The sequence below is a fragment of the Dendropsophus ebraccatus genome, chromosome 8 (assembly GCF_027789765.1).
Source record: "Dendropsophus ebraccatus isolate aDenEbr1 chromosome 8, aDenEbr1.pat, whole genome shotgun sequence".
NCBI lineage: Eukaryota > Metazoa > Chordata > Amphibia > Anura > Hylidae > Dendropsophus > Dendropsophus ebraccatus.
In genome coordinates this window covers 94,709,849-94,726,737 of record NC_091461.1, presented here as the reverse complement: position 1 = coordinate 94,726,737, position 16,889 = coordinate 94,709,849, and the positions used below count along the sequence as shown (strand labels likewise).

Genomic DNA, 16,889 nt, shown 5'->3' with positions numbered 1-16,889 from the left:
CTCATAATGGCCCAGGACAGAAAATGAAATAACTCTGATCAGAGAAGACGTCCCCTGTGAGTCACCTGATATAACTGTAATGTATATAGTGTATAGAACCTGTGTAGAGCTGGGGCTACCTCTATATGACTGGATGAGGTGATAGTGATCTGTGTACAGTGGATTATTCAGTAGAAGCAGCGGAGTTAGTATGTGGTGGTATTAGTCAGTATATGGTGGTGTTAGTCAGTATGTGGTGTTATTATTTAGTATATGGTTGTATTAGTAGCAGAGGTGGGGTTAGTCAGTATGTGGTGGTACTATTTGTTACTTATCTGGTACTATGTTTTATTCGATTTAGTATACTTTTGGTCAGTAACAATATGGTGGTGATAGTAGTGGTTGTGGTGTGGCGGTAATATTTCCCCCCTTGTATACTGTTTGCTCTTTATATACTGGTGTTATTGGTAGCTGTATGGCTATTGTATCTAAGTATACAGTGTTATCATGCAAAGATAATTGTTTTATAGCCCGATTATACAGGCTAATTATCGGTAACAAGTAGAGATGAGCGAACCTGGAGCATGCTCGAATCGATCCGAACCCAAACTTTCGGCATTTGATTAGCGGTGGCTGCTGAAGTTGGATAAAGCCCTAAGGCTATGTGGAAATCATGGATATAGTCATTGGCTGTATCCATGTTTTCCAGACAACCTTAGAGCTTTATCCAACTTCAGCAGCCACCGCTAATCAAATACCGAACCCGATTCGCTCATCTCTAGTAAAAGCGCTCCCAGGAAACATATTCAGCCAATGATCGGCCCGTGTACGTGTAAAAGTGCCAGAGATCAGCTGACAAGTGAGCAAATGCCCCATGGTCGGCTGATTTGATCTTTTGTGCATCTGTAAAAATCATTGCAGTCGGCCGCACATCTCATGCCCTGCTGATTAGCAATGGTTTGCCCCATACTGCCCCATATCTCGCTGTGTAAATAGACAATTATTAAGATACAGTAGTAGATAAGTATGGTGACTGAAGGGTGGGCCCCAGGAATGATTTCCCCTGGTGGGCCCAAGGCACTCCAGTCCGACACTGGGAACGGCCATACATTGTGTGAACGAAGGGGCAACAACGGCCGTTGTTTCTGCATTACTGACTGAAAATAATTGACAACTCAATTTTTTATGCGGCCATAGAGGAACAATGGCCGTTATTCAATACAATGTGTGTTCGTATCTTAAGGCTATGTTCACACTATGTATGTGTGCGGCTGTATTTTTTATGCGGCTGTAAATGTGCGGATGAAACTACGGCCGTGGGAAAAAATAGACATGCGGCTCAAAATATACGGTCATTTACTTGGAAATCTGGTTCAACTAAAAATAACAAATAAAATCTTAAGAAAGTGATGCAAACACCTCTGGATGCATCTGGGAAAGCAGGGAACACAGTTTACATGAATTGCTATTACCGGGGTTTGCGATCCTCTGCAGTATGCCGATGTCTCTCATGGTTAATATATTAAATTAATAAAACACATTTTCGTTGTAATAAAGTCCCTTTCATTGTTCAATAATTAAATTTAAACAAATCCATCATTTTGCAATTAAATATACTGTTAAAAAAAAAATATATATAAATAAATGTATATTTATATATATATTTATTTTTTGACAGTATATTTAATTGCACAATGATGGATTCGTTTAAATTAAATTATTGAACAACAAAACTGATTTTATTTCAACGAAAATGTGTTTTATTAATTAAATATTAATTAGTACAGGAAGCTCCATAAGCCGTTCATTCATATTGCCGGCAATAGAGCATTCTGTACTAATCATCACTTTACTTTAATGAAAACATCAAATGTTTCTTCTAATTATGTTATCACAATAGCATTATTAGACCTATTTTCATCGGTGATCGTTCACAAATCGTTCGAACATCGTTCGATGTAATAACACATCATTCAGTCGTTCCTTGATGTATCAGCCAGGAAAGGACAAGCCCAAGAACGACCCTAAGTAATAATCATCGTCCTGTGTAACGACTTTAGATCATTTGTCATATGTGTCATTTGACATTGTTTATTGTTAATCGGTAATCACTGAAAAATTGTCCCATGTAAGGGTATATGCACACTGAGCAATTCTTGAGGAATTGTAGCTGAAAGATTTCTGCTTCAAATTCCTCGCCTATTCTGCTCTGGCAAAATAGGAGCTAAACTTGAGCAGAATTTAAGCGGATTTCAAGCAGAATTTCAAGCAGAATTTCAAATCCCATTGACTTCTATAGGATTCCTCTAGCGGAATCCGCCCAAAGAATTGACATGTCAATTCTTCGGGCGGAAACACGGATTCCGGATGGAAATTTACTCTGTGTGCACGGGCAGTCGGAAATCCCATTGTTCTCTATGGAAAGGAGCAATATTGCATTTACACGGTGGAATTCTGTGCGGATTCCGCCCGCTTTTTGCGGCGGAATTCCGCAAGAATTGTTCGGTGTGCATACACCCTAATACCACCCTTACCAGTCTGTGTCTTCTTTTATAAGCAGCGCTATAGGCTGAACAGCTGAACGAGCCTATAAATGGAGACATCAGGACGGACAACTATGAATGTTACAGTAATAAAGGAAATCAGAGCACATCCAAATGCATGAGAAAGTACTATAGTTTTATTATAAGCTACACAGCTGGAGGGAAGCTAGTTGGAGCATGGACAGTGCAGGAGGAAGGACAGAGACTTTTTCCAAGACTCTGCTACTAATCCAACATCTCTATGTGGTAAAAGATTTACTGATACGTCTTCAGAGAATGGTTGAAAGCTGATGCATAAAGGGAGATGAACTGGGTTGATTCTCAGTATCTGCAGATATATGGCAATCGACTGCCGCAGCTCACAGACCGCCACCTGCCAGCTGAGGGGTAGGTAACAGGGTTATATTAGAAGACAATTTCAATAACACGACTTCAGGATCTTAAAGGGGTTGTCCAGCGAGAATCTTTTTCTTTCAAATCAACTGGTGTCAGAAAGTTATATAGAATTGTAATTTACTTCTATTTAAAAATCTCAAGTCTTCCAGTACTTATCAGCTTCTGTATGTCATGCAGGAAAGCTCTGTCCCAGACAGGAACTGTCCAGAGCAGGAGAGGTTTTCTATAGGGATTTGCTACTGCTCTGGACATTTCCTGTCTCAGACAGAGATGTCAGCAGAGAGCACTGTGTCAGACTGAAAAGAAGCTGAGAAGTACTGAAAGACTTGAAGTAAATAGAAGTAAATTACAAATCTATATAATGTTCTGAAACCAGTTGATTTGAAAGAAAAAGATTTTCAAGGGAGTACCCCTTTAACATATACAGAGATGGTTTCTAGTTTATAAATCTGTTAATACATGGGTCTGCATAAGAGCTGTGTACACAAAACGGTAGTAACAGCAGATTCTATTTCAGTTGCATTGACAGCCTGGACAGACTTTTATTTGACAGTGTTGTCGAGTTGAGCGGTACTCGAGCATGCTTGAGACCATCCATTTGGCATCTCAATACAGATGGCTGAAGACATAGCATGGATACAGACCTAGGCTATATCCATGTTTTCCAGGACTCCCTAGGGCTGCATCCAACGTTATCAGCCACCGGTATCCAAATGACAAATGATCGTTCTTGAGCATTCTTGAGTACCGCTCAACTCGACAGTATGGGCCTCATGCTAAATAATCTAGAATGATCTAGAAGCCTACCACAATATGGTTGTAAATAAAACAGTGCGTAAACAGCTAAAATAAAAACAGCCGTATTTTGTAAGAGCAGGTGGTAAATAATGAGCATGTTCATTATTTGTATTGTCATAATCAATCCGACTGCTATTTTATACAGTGTGTGCACTGACGGACAATTTCCCATTTTACTTGAGTAAATCTTATTATTATACTGAAAATACGGTCATATTTTTACTTAAAAATTATGGCAGTATTTTGCTTTTATTTTACTGTGTATGAACATAGCCTCAGTGTACAAAACATATGGATGGGATTTTGCTATATACAAAGCTACAAGATGCTGATTATCCATTCCATTTTTAGGTTATGTTGCTACAATGCTTTTTTAAGGGGAAAATATGGTTGTAAGTATCAAAATACACCCGTATTTTCACTTTAAAAAAGTTGTGTGAGCACATCTATAAGGTAAAATCCAGTGAAAATCCATATGTAGCACATGTAGAGTTCAACTAAACTTAGAGTGGGTTTACACATTACGTAATGGCAGTAGATTTCACACTGCAATTCCCGTACTGTCACTTTGAATAGGATTACATACCCCGCAGAGAGTATGTCAATGCTGTCCCTCTTAACACGCAGCGGCCCGGTGAATGCTTTACCGATCCACGTTCTGTCTCTCTTCTGTGGCTCCCGGCACCCTGACGTTCCAGAATGCCAGGAGCCACAGAAGCGCAGTGCGGACCGGTAAAATATTCACCAGGCCGCCGCAGGTTACGGGGGGTGGCGTTTACAAACTTGCAGTGGGATGAAAACTCCGCTGTGAGTATGTAATCCTATGCAAACTGACAGTAGGGGAATCACAGTGGATTTCGGGAAATCCGCTGCGATTCCGCTATGTGTGAACCCACTCTAACTTTAAGATACACTGCAGGAAAAATAGTGTACAAATGTGCTCAGGAAAGGTTTAAATTGACAATTTGGGGAATATGTTATAGGACAAAAAAATAAAAAAATCTACAGATAAATATATAGAGAAACATAGGGTACTCAGGTTTGTTGTCACATAAAGGAAATAGCAAAGTAAACATTTAAAATGCTGAGTGTCCAAAAAATGTTCATCTATGGCTGCATGTATAATATATATAATCTATAATGTAGTAATGATAAGATTCTGCTGTACTTACTGTGTATATGCATGGCAGTACACCATTGTCCGTCAGTCCTGCATCGTCCACTAGCCCAATTGGTATAACCCAGTTTGCGTCCGTCAATGTTACAATATGGAGACCTCTAAAAATAAGTTAGGTTTGGGGGAAAAAATATGTGAAATAAAATAGTTTAAATAGAACTTTCTCATGGAAAAGCATTGTTTGCTTGCCTTTGAATTTTATTTAATTCTCCAATACTCAAATGTCTGATATCTTAGCTACATTCAGGTCCACATTGGTTGGATTTGCTGTGGAAAGTCCACAAAATATATGAAGAAAAACCTGCAAGACTAATCCACTGCAAGGGTGTACATGCTATTTATATAGAGTTGCTATGGGTCTAATCCTAATTCTCCTTTATATAAGATATGTAAATATGCAAAAAAAAACAGGCACACATAGAAAGTATAGTATAGATAGTTTCTATACTTACTTTACTTCTCTTCCAAACACCAATCCAGACAAAGTTGGTATTTTCGCTAACTCGCCACACAAATCTTTTCAGACGAGTATTTGCTTTACGGTTACGAATGGAGGTCAAACTTCCTCCTTTACTGCGGCAGACACGCTATGAAAATTAGATAAATAGAATAAAAGAAAATTTATTAATTTTATATTATAATATTGGTTAACTTATATAATGTAAACTTGCATTTGTGTATAACAGGGAGCAGAATGATATACTGCCACTTAAAGCCCTAATTAATAGCAAAATTTTCAGAAAGGTACAGTACCATGTTTTACATCAAAGTATATTACTATGCATCTGCTCTTACACTAGCGCCAACATACATCCTGATCCTAGTCTACATTCAGGTCCTTATCTAAATCCTGATCCTGCCCTACATCCTGATCCTAGTCTACATCCTGATGCTCATCTACATCTTGAGCCTCATCTACATCCTGATCCTAGTCTACATGCTGATCCTCATTTACATCCTGAGCTTTGTCTACATCCTCATCCTAGTCTACATTCTTATCCTAGTCTACATCCTTATCTATATACTGATCCTTATCTATAACCTGATCCTGGTCTACATCCTTATCCTAGTCTATATCCTGATCCTTTACTACATCTTGAGCCTTGTCTACATCCTGATCCTAGTCTACATCGTGATCCAAGTTTACACCCTTATCTATATTCTAATCCTTTTCTATATCCTGATCCTAGTCTACATCCTTATCTATATACTGATCCTTCTCTATAACCTGATCCTGGTCTACATCCTTATCCTTGTCTATATCCTGATCCTACACTACATCTTGAGCCTTGTCTACATCCTGATCCTAGTCTACATCGTGATCCAAGTTTACACCCTTATCTATATTCTAATCCTTAACTATATCGTGATCCTAGTCTACATCCTTATCGTAGTCTGATCCTAGTCTACATCCTAATCTTAGTCAACATCAGAGACAAAATCAAATATACAAAATAAATCATACTTACCTACCCCAATCAACCACATCTGCTGTTTCTATGTCTCTCTGTCTCTGTTCCTCACTGCTGCTTCCTTGTTCCTGTGACGCATTATCCTAGGAAGCAGAAAGCATTGACGCAGGGACTGGGAGCCATTGGAATGGCAGCTGTGGTTGTTTGGAGTAGGTGAGTATGACATCTTTTTATTGTGTAACATGCCTCCAGCCAAATATATATAAACTAAGCAACATATTTAATAGTTTGTTAGAATAAGGCCTATGCCTTGCCTGAACCTATTTTGTGCGGATTTGCAACATTAGAGTAAATTAGAGCAACAATTACAATTTGCAACTATTTGCACCAGTTTTCTGGCGAAATCATTGATAAATCTTGCCCCCCCCCCTACAGTGTATAAACATACCTGGGCAGAAGAGAAGGGTAATGGGCTAGGGAAAAAATGGTAAAGGGTTGTTCCTTCTTTATTAGGTGAGACATCGTCCACTGGTTTTTCAATAAATTCTGGCTCCACATGGCTTAGAGGCAAGTCTTTTTCATCATTCTCCTTCTCATTGTAAACATCATCAAATGATGCATCAAACTTCTCATCTTCATTATTGTCACTCTTAATCAACTGTCCGGAGGATTCCTGGGCAAAGTCTCCTGGGAACAAATAAATAATGCAAATTAAAAAAAGAAAGGACAGAAAGTATAATTTCATGCAGATGACGCAAAGCTTTGTTAGATACTTAGGCTGGGTTCACACTACGTGAAACATCGGCTGTTCTGTGGGATCTGTAGGATCACAGAACGGCCGGTGTCAGTGAAGATCATTCCGGCCAATACTAAAGTACCAGCCAGATGATCTTAATTTGTGCTGAATTCATCCCAGCCGGCACTCTCCATTGTGTGAGCTGTCAGTGTTGTGCGGCCGCTATTCACTGAGTAGCCGCCGCACAACACTGTGCGGCTGCTAGGGATGCCTGCCGGAGTGTATACTATGAGTATACACTCTGGCAGAGATTCCCTCAGACTGTAGTGCAACGTAACTGTTGTATTAATCACAAATCGGCAACAACGGCTGTGATTTATACAAAAGTTACGTTGTGTGAACATAGCCTTAGGCGCGTTGTTTTATGAAATACAGCCGTGTTTTTACGTAGCTTGAACCCGGCCTTAAAGTGTAAAAACACTTTTGATATGCCATATAGACATGTTAAAAGTTTTTAACAGTCTGGGTCTGAGTGTTCAGACCTGTACTGATCGTGAGAACGAGCCGGGAGAAGACTGCACTAAGCGTGGTCCTCTCCCGTCTTTGTGTCACGTAATCAGTCAGGTTGCTAATGTAAGTCTATAGAGCCCAACGCTTTTAACTGACACAGAGTAGGGAGCGGACCACTCAGACCTAGACCGATAAAAACTTTTGACAAGTCTCTATAACATTTCAAAAGTTTTTTATGATAACAAGTACACTTTAAAGGTTGATTGTAAAATTTTACAGAAGACATTGATAGGCTGGCAGCATTGGCAAGGAGTATTCAGATAAAATATAATATATCTTATATAAGTGTAAGATCATTAGAATGAGCTGAGAGAAGTGACCGGCTGAGTGGTGCTTTCCCCTAACTCTACCTGAGGCAGGAGACAAGCCCATAGACTTTCTATTAAAGTGCTGTTACACACTCATTTTTCCATTCTTTTTCTAGTGATTGGTGGGGGCCTAAACACCCAGACCCTGACCGATCAAAGCTTTTCACACCCCCCTTTTTCAACTCACCAGATTCTTGAGCAAAGGTGGTCCCCACCAAAAGCAGCATTAAAAGGCTCAACATGTCTGCTCTCACTTCTGGTGGTCTTCTATAGTTGTGTTCTGCTGTTTAAAGTCCTCTCTTTTATAACTATATTTTTAGGAACTTGATGGCTCAGGTGCAATAACCCATGAAGCTGATAAGTAATGGTGTAAAATCAGATAAAGCCGACATAACTGATTACCCAAGTGTAACGGACAGAATATTCCTGTGAACTCACATGTGTTTAGTATTTGGTTAGTTTTGTTTGTTCTAAGAAAAGCTTGTCAGGGTGGTTTGGTGATATCCCCAGGGATATCTGGCTATTCCCGTGTTTTAAGACTTGCAATTGTGGCTCCACAGACCCCAATGTATCAATGGAGACTCTTGATTGAGTAACCCATTGGATATTTTTTCACTGATCTCCCTGAGCTCAGTGATTGTTGTGTTTTGTTAGGCTGGCCCCCTGACGATGACGTCCCTGGCAACCGGTCTGGCCGGGTGCAGGGAGCACGCTGACACCGCCCCTGATGGGGCTTCACCAACCCTGGCTGAACGGCATCAGGTGTTTCAAGTGTTTTTACATTGACTGGTGGCTGGCACCACCAGTTAGCTGTTAGATGTGTCCGGGGCTGGAGTGTCTGTCACAATCACGCCTGTGGCTGGGACTCCAGTCCCCATAAGTATCCTCCCCTGTAGTATAAGTATCCTACCATGCTTTCCCTTGCGATAGAGCCTAGTTGTCTAGTGTGTCTTGACCTAGTATTTCTTCCTGCATTCGTGTACCTGGTATTCTGGCTTTTGGACTTCGACTATTCCCCTGGATTACGTTTTGTCTTGCTGCTGACGTGGACCTCTGATCTTGCTCTATTGTGTTGCGTTTGTCTTGTCTTTTGTTCCGTGTTAACAGTTAGAAAGTATTAGGGACCGCCGACCAGTTGTCTGCTTCCATTAGGGCTTTGAGGCAAGTAGACAGGGACAGCAGGGCGGGCGCAAGCTTCAGGGCTGCACCTATCTTTTGTCCTTCTGGTCCCATATCCTAACAGAACTGTTCTCCAGAGCTTTGGCCAGGGGCAGTTTCAATGTACCCTGGGCCCCAGGCTGTCCACCCAACCTGGTCCTCTTTACTCTCCTGCATGCTCTCCTTTTCTGTCTTCCGGCAGCTTATATTACTGGCGCTTCCTGCGCCGGAAGTCCCGGCTGCATGTTAGCGCTCCTTAAAGGGGCATACACATGTCTTTGGATGGCACTGGAGCATATCACTCAGGGGCCCACCAGGACGGCCACCCAAACCCCTATATTATAATTTGTCCCTGGCTGTTTAAACATTAAAGTATAAACATTAATGTAGAGCTGGAAGGAGCTCTGTACATTTTGTAGTAGCTATACTGGATTACTGCAGCTCAGATCACATGAAAGTAAATGAGAGCTGGGCTCCCTTCTTTTACTGTGTATGCTGCTTCTACAGCTCTGGTGTAGAGCTGAATGGTAGGCTTAATGTTATCCCTATGGCGGTTCTTCACTTCTCCGTTTAATGTTCTATATGTAGGATAATTTATCAATGAATTTTGTGCGGAAAAAAAGGAGTAGCCCTCTGAAACATTTACAGAGAACCGGTAATTAAGAAAAACTTTAAACATGTCACAATGATATTTCCGAAGTTTTTTTTTTTTCTCCAAAACTTGTTTTTATTTGAATGTACAAAATACTTTATCACCTTTTTATCATAACATAACATATGGGTAGGGATGGAAAAAGGGGAAGGTAGGGGAGGTAGCATTGGAAGAAAGAAACAAGTCTAAGCGACAGACCAAGAGTTCATATCAAATCAGGCTTGAAGGGATGTTATATTAGGACTCAGTCCAATAGATGTGCTGTAATAAGAGAGTCAAGATGTTTCCCATTGACAATGGACCTGTGTTCTTCAGTTCCTATTAGGCAGGATAAAGAATGGTCTTTCCAGAACCGAAATTAGTTTTGGGGTCCACTGCAGCAAACTTTATTTCTGATTTTTCAATATTTATTTTGAAACCCATTATGGCTCCCATTTTTGAAATCTCTGCCAGGAGCGAAGGCAGGGTTTGCTGGAGATGCAAGACGAAGAAGAGAACATTTTCTGCAAAGTCGGTGAATTGTAGGGGTATAGTGCCAAACCTAATGCCTTGGAAGATGGGACAGTTATGTAGGTGTATGTTTTCAGTGTGTTTCTTGTAATAAGACCATCTGGTTTGAATCATTTAAGAACCCTCTTTGTTTTAAGAGGGGTGTTTAAACCGGCCACATTCCACGAAAGAAAGGTGAATGTTGTATGTGATGATGTGGGTGGAGGTGTTATAAGTTGGGTGGAGTTCTACTGAAGGAGGTCTCAGACATTGGTACACACATGTCAAAAGTTTTTATAAACATTAGTGACACTTTAAAATACTGTTGTACTGTGGTGTTGGTATCACCTCCATTCCTGCTTGCATAAGATCTTCCCAGAAGTTCCATGTTGGAGGGGCTATGGTTAAGAGGGTACCCTTCTCCATACCTTCTGGAGTTTTCCGACACTTTCTTACAATGAGATGACATACACACAGCGGGATGACACACGTACTGCATCTGTCAGCGCTCATTTGCTCCTTGTTCCCTGCTCCCTGACGGCGCTATTAGATGCGTTGGCAGCAAGCAGGTAAGTCCCGGGGGGAGCTGTGTGTGTGTGTGGGGGGGGGGGGGGGGGGGCTGCTCGGGTGATCGATAGATTGTCTAGGCAGCCTATAGAAGATAGCAGCGGTCTTCTGTCACCACTCCTATTCCACGGAGCGATGCAGCAGAGCATTGCTATCTTATTTGCCTTTCAACTTGTTGAAAGACAACAACGGACAAGGATCAGCGGACATCGTTAATGTCGGCTGATCGTTATCTTCTTTTACACAAAACAATTATCGTCCGTAACGGCCGATATCGGTAATAGGGCCTTTAGACAACCCTGCAGTTCCTGATGCAAACATTGGTGTCACCCCTGACTGCTGCCAGTCAATGAAAATTGAATGGTAGATGAAAAAAGGATACAATTTGATCAGGTTATATTACAATATTACAAAGTCATATAACTTTATTAAATCATTGGCTGTGTGCTGAGCAAAGCACTGATTGGCTGAGCTTAAGAGCAGGAAGCCAGAAGCCCACGCAGCAAGCAAGAGCAAGGATGGGTGATGTATGTGCCGGCAGCATGTGGGTTAAGGGGGTGGGTGATTTACATACTTGCAGAGGTCTGAAAGATCCGCTTAAAGTATGTATTCACTTAGGAATTGACAGGACCTTGGATCGTAACGGATCTCGCTGTAAAACTCGCAATGAGATTCCCGCTGCAATCCGTCCTGTATGTAAAGCTGCCCTAAAGGCATATTACCTTGTGAGATACATTACTAGTTATATATTTGGGCTACCTATTTAGCCTATTTTTTTCTAGGAGAAAGCTGCTGTGCTTTTCTTACCCTGGACAACCCACTGAAAAGGTCGCTTAAAAGATATCAAGAGCTTCAGGTCCTTAGACATATTTTGTGCATGAGCAACTGTTAGGCGTCTGTGACAATTTCCCTTTAACAGTTTATGTAAAACCATGGAGATGCTACCTGATGGAACTTATGTAAGCATTTCTGTATCTCACTTTCCATCAGACTGATAAAAATGAGCACAGGACCAGCAGATATAAAATGTGAAATGCAACAGATTAAAATCTTGCGTAAGAAGCACAGAGAACATAACTAAAACTGATATGATTAGATATAAAAAAACGACTCTTAAAAGGTTAAAACGTGTATACAGCATAAGTATATTTTTTACTCAAAATTTCAAAAGTGGCCCATAGGAACCAATTTACAGCTCGCTCAATTTTTATTTAATTTCACTTCTTAAAGCTAAGCTGTGATTGGTTCCAATAAGCAGCAGAGAGAATCTTGTAAGACATTGCTATACATCTCCCCTTGTGAGAAAAAAGCATGTAAGAATAGCTCTTAATGCTTAAGGAAAAATACAAAAACAAACATTTGCATTTGGTTTAATAACTATTGAGTTACCTCACAAAGCTATTGGTCCTCCTAATCCAGTAAGATCTTAGGACAGGCCATTAAAGGTGTTTTTCAAGAAAATCTAATAGTTTACAATGTGCTTCCCAATGCTGGGGCTGCAGCTCTTACACTTTCCATTCGCTTCTCCTTATAATGCTCTTTGTTGTAGTCTTTTGTGATCTGTTCCATGTTTCTTAGTTCTCCCTGCTCTTTCCTTTGCTGTGGTCTTCTCACTAATTGTCTCTGCTGTTTTCTGATGGACAGGTCTCTTCACCTCTGACTTTCTGTGTTTCTCCTGCTTCACCTATCAGCTTGGAGTGTGGGACTTGTGTTTCCTTATAAGCATTTCTCTCCTCTCAGTCTGGGCTCTTGTGCAGCCTTGCTCAGCTAGATCCAGGCTTTTTGCCTTTCAGTCTATATTTCTTATTTATTTACCCATTTGCTGTTTCTACCATTCTTTATCTTTTGGTTGTGTACCTTGCCTTGTCCTCAGTGTACCTTGCCTTGTCCTCAGTGTACCTTGCCTTGTCCACAGTGTACCTCGCCTTGTCCTTAGTGTTACTCTCCTTGTCCTCAGTGCCATAGGGCCCATTTGTCCTGTGTGTCTTTTGTCCTCCGGGGCCCTGACTGCAGGTTTTTAGCTATTTTCTAAAGGCCACTTTTTATACTTACATATTCACGCTCCCTCTGGGTTCTTCTTCTCCGGTCCTGTCCCCTCCGCATCCGAATTCAGCAGAAGTGCAGATCATCCAGCCAGTACTGCAGTACTGGGTCATAGAACGGCCGGTGTCTTTTGCCATGTGAACATAGCCGTAAGCTGTATCCCTCAACTGGAATCTGGACCTTGCCTCTGCAAAGTAAGGGATGCTATGTAAACAGAAAAAAAGACAAATTTGGTCAGCACTCCTAGAACACCATTTACACTAGGCAGTAGCACGTTGCAATGGCTAAAATACAAAAATGCAACAGCTCACTGCAGTGGCAAGATACAGACCCACTGCAGACATGAAAATAGTTAAAAGCAGCCCCCCCAACTGCAAAAAAAAATCCCCACAAAAATAATGGGGCTCTTGGTTACCATTTGCAAACAGTGTAAACCACCCCACGAATGATAAGGTGGCCCCATGCCAGGGTGGACCTAAACTGTACTATGGCCTCTCCATGGCATGTAATGCGCCTATGCTCTGGGCATGCAAGATCCATCTTATACCGGCAAAAGTAATTACACCACCTGGGTGGGATGGGTGGAGTGCACAACCAAGTAGAGGCAGCCACTCCCCCATCTGGGGCCACCTTATTGTTGGTAGGGTGGTTTACACGCGGCGCTGCTTTTAACTATTTTCATGTCTGTAGTGGGTCTGTATCTTGCCACTGCGGTGAGCTGTTGCATTTTTTTTATTTTCTGTGTGTATGCTATGTAAATAGAGCCTGTAGCTCCATGGGTGGCTGTGGTGACTTTGCTGCTTTATCTACATTTGTATAAAAGTACAAATTTGGCATCCTTGGAATAATAATAAGAAACCATAATGATCCATAGAACAAACATAGCTTGTAAATTTTACCATTGGATTATTGGCCAACAAGTTCTGCAATTGCATTTTTTTTTTGCAAATAACTTTTTTGCGGCTTGGTAATACATTATATGGTAAAATAAAGGTGCCAAAATAATATAATAATAATAATAATATAATATAATGCAGCAATGCACGTTCAAACAAGTGACAGATAACACGCATGTATTAAATTATAATAGGAGTGATTGTGTGAAAAAATTATGTATGTCCGAAATGTTGGGCTACTGAAATAAAAAAATGGCAAGCTTTGTTTGTGAAACAAAAATCATTTGCTCACCTGTCTGTGCTCGCCTGGTGTCCTCCTCTGTGTGTCTGGTGTCTTCAGCCGCCTCCAGCCAGCTCAGCCAATCACTGACTGATACGGGACAGTGCTGCAGCCAGTGATTGGCTGAGGGGGCTGTCACTCTCCAGATAAAAGTGACAGCCTGCTCAACCAATCACTGGCTGCTACGCTTTCTTGTCTCAGCAGTCACAGATTAGCTGAGTGGGCTGTCACACTCATCCCTACCCATGAGGTTAGGCAAACCTGGGTATTTATAGCTAGTAAACTACACTATCTCCTTCCCCTTCATTACAGTTTTCCAAGATATAAAGCTAGAGCAATTCTGTTCACCAGAGATGGCACAAGAGAGCACTAAGGGCATGTTTCGCAGCGGAATTCTTTATGGGAGGGCTCGCGCGCCTCCGCTCCTGCTGCTCTCTGCTCAAAGAATTGACATGTCAATTCTTTAAGAGGAGAGCAGAGGCATGCGAACCCTCCCATAGAAAAACAATTTTACACTAAGGCAGGCGGGATTTCTCTGCGGAGAGCTCCGCTGTGTAATTCCGCCACATTTTCTGAGTGAACATACCCTAAAAGTGTATGTATGTAGGTTAGATTTATCTTCTCTATCAAAAACAAATAAACAGTATGAAGAGCTGTATACAGACAGTAAATTAAGAACTACTGGGAACATTTAGCGCCCTATTATGTGCAGCAACAGGCTGAATCGGGAGCTCAAGAGCTGATTATCGGCTGATCATTGTCTTTGCCTACCGCGCTTTGCTATGTGTAATAGGTAGCGTGGCCACTGTATAAAATAATAAAGTTATTACTTACATATCCACGCTTCCCGGTGTCCTCAGACCTTGTCTGTGGGATTTCCCAATCTCTGCAGCTCAGAGACTTTACTGACCACTAGCTTGAGCTAAAGTAGAGTGATCCAACTCTTTGGGGAGAGAGGGTTTGATTTTGGAGACTCTTTCTGCAGAAACTTCTAGCAGCTTCTAGCTGAATCTAGTCTGAGGAAAGGTCATGTGACCAAACTTCCATCTTTAACACGTTATACACTATAGCTGGCAGCACAAAGAAATATTTAATTCTTGTACATTGCACTACAGTGTATGCAGAAATACTGTTCATACATGTTAGACTCACAATATTGAAAGATTCAAATGACAATGGCAACTTTATTGAGAAATGTTCCTCTAAAGTATAACAGTGTTCCTTTAGTACAGCAGTTGAGATTCGGGTACCAGGACACAGCACCACTGTGTAAATTGATGGCAGCATTTCAACAGTAGCAATAAGTGTCATTGGTGGTGAAGTGATCACAGGAAGCCAATCTATTGGCATAACAGCCGGAGTGATGCACTAGGCCCAAAGGAATTTAATGTAAATCAGTGCTGTCCCTCTACTAGGGCTGGGCGATATTGACCTAAATCAATATCGCGGTTTATCGCACATGTAGCCGCGGTAACGATAATTCAACGATAATTATGACACGCCCCTTTTTGCAAACCACACCCACTTGCCGTGCCAAACTGACGACATTTTGATTAAAAAAAGTAACGGACGGGTGGTGGGCGCTTTGGCAGGACAGGTGCGGTGGGACGGAGCCTCGGACCGGACGGGTGGTGGGCGCTTTGGCAGGACAGGTGCGGTGGGACGGAGCCTCGGACCGGACGGGTGGGTAGGGCGGACAGGTGCGCGGACCGGACGGGCGGTCGCTTGGGGAGGGGGGAGCATTCTCACCTGGACCCTGCTGCTGCTCCTCCACCTCCCGCTGATACCAGCGCTAGTGCCGGGCCGCTCGTATGTAAATCAGTGCTGTCCCTCTACTAGGGCTGGGCGATATTGACCTAAATCAATATCGCGGTTTATCGCACATGTAGCCGCGGTAACGATAATTCAACGATAATTATGACACGCCCCTTTTTGCAAACCACACCCACTTGCCGTGCCAAACTGACGACATTTTGATTAAAAAAAGTAAAAAAGAACTCACTGAGCAGCAACCCGTGGTTAGTCTATTATCATTATTATTAGTCATTATTAGGGGACCTGGACATGTATATACAGGTATACAGCCTCTACAGGATGTGTATACACAGGGGGTCACATAGGGATTGTTGTGTATGACTATACGGGGGTGGGAGGGGGTGGTGGCTAGGGGTGTATTACTATACAGGCGGTACATAGGGATGGGGGTACGGGTCTATACATGGGAGTGCATATGGATAGAGATGTATGACTATACAGGGGGGGATAGGGGATGTATGACTATACAGGGGGGGCATAGGGATAAGGGTGTATGACTATACAGGGGGGGCACATAGGGATAGGGGTGTATGACTATACAGGGGGGGCATAGGGATAAGGGTGTATGACTATACAGGGGGGGCACATAGGGATAGGGGTGTATGACTATACAGGGGGGGGCATAGGGATAGGGGTGTATGACTATACAGGAGGTACATAGGGATGGGGGTACGGGTCTATACATGGGAGTGCATATGGATAGAGATGTATGACTATACAGGGGGGGGGATAGAGATAGGGGTGTATGACTATACAGGGGGGGGGATAGGGATAGGGGTGTATGACTATACAGGGGGGGCACATAGGGATAGGGGTGTATGACTATACAGGGGGGGACGGATTGGGGTGTATGACTATACAGGGGGGGACGGATTGGGGTGTATGACTATATAGGGGGGGACGGATTGGGGTGTATGACTATATAGGGGGGGACGGATTGGGGTGTATGACTATATAGGGGTGTATTACTGCACAGGGAGGTGTATGCTGGGACCTGTAGTCCCCTCAGTACAGGGCTGTAACATAGGAGGAATAATGGGCTGCAGCAGGCAGGATGCCACACACAGCAA

General features: G+C 42.2%; 1 protein-coding gene across 1 annotated transcript; it reads right to left on the bottom strand.

Moving 5' to 3' along the window:
• Positions 1-2,637: 2,637 nt before the first annotated feature.
• Positions 2,638-8,201, bottom strand: LOC138798750 (proteoglycan 3-like). The gene is made up of 5 exons (XM_069979325.1): positions 8,107-8,201; positions 6,754-6,992; positions 5,346-5,480; positions 4,889-4,994; positions 2,638-2,902 (listed from the first exon to the last, which is right to left on the bottom strand). The coding sequence occupies exons 1-5, from the start codon at positions 8,159-8,161 to the stop codon at positions 2,844-2,846; spliced, it is 594 nt and encodes a 197-aa protein (XP_069835426.1). The 5' UTR covers positions 8,162-8,201; the 3' UTR covers positions 2,638-2,843.
• Positions 8,202-16,889: the final 8,688 nt, after the last annotated feature.

Coding starts and splice junctions, on each gene's coding strand:
- LOC138798750 (XM_069979325.1), bottom strand. CDS start 8,161: ATGTTGAGCCTTTTAATGCTGCTTTTGGTGGGGACCACCTTTGCTCAA. Junction 4,995..5,345: donor GTGTTTGGAAGAGAAGTAAA/GTAAGTATAGAA, acceptor ACTTATTTTTAG/AGGTCTCCATATTGTAACAT. Junction 2,903..4,888: donor TACTGCCATGCATATACACA/GTAAGTACAGCA, acceptor CCTACCCCTCAG/CTGGCAGGTGGCGGTCTGTG.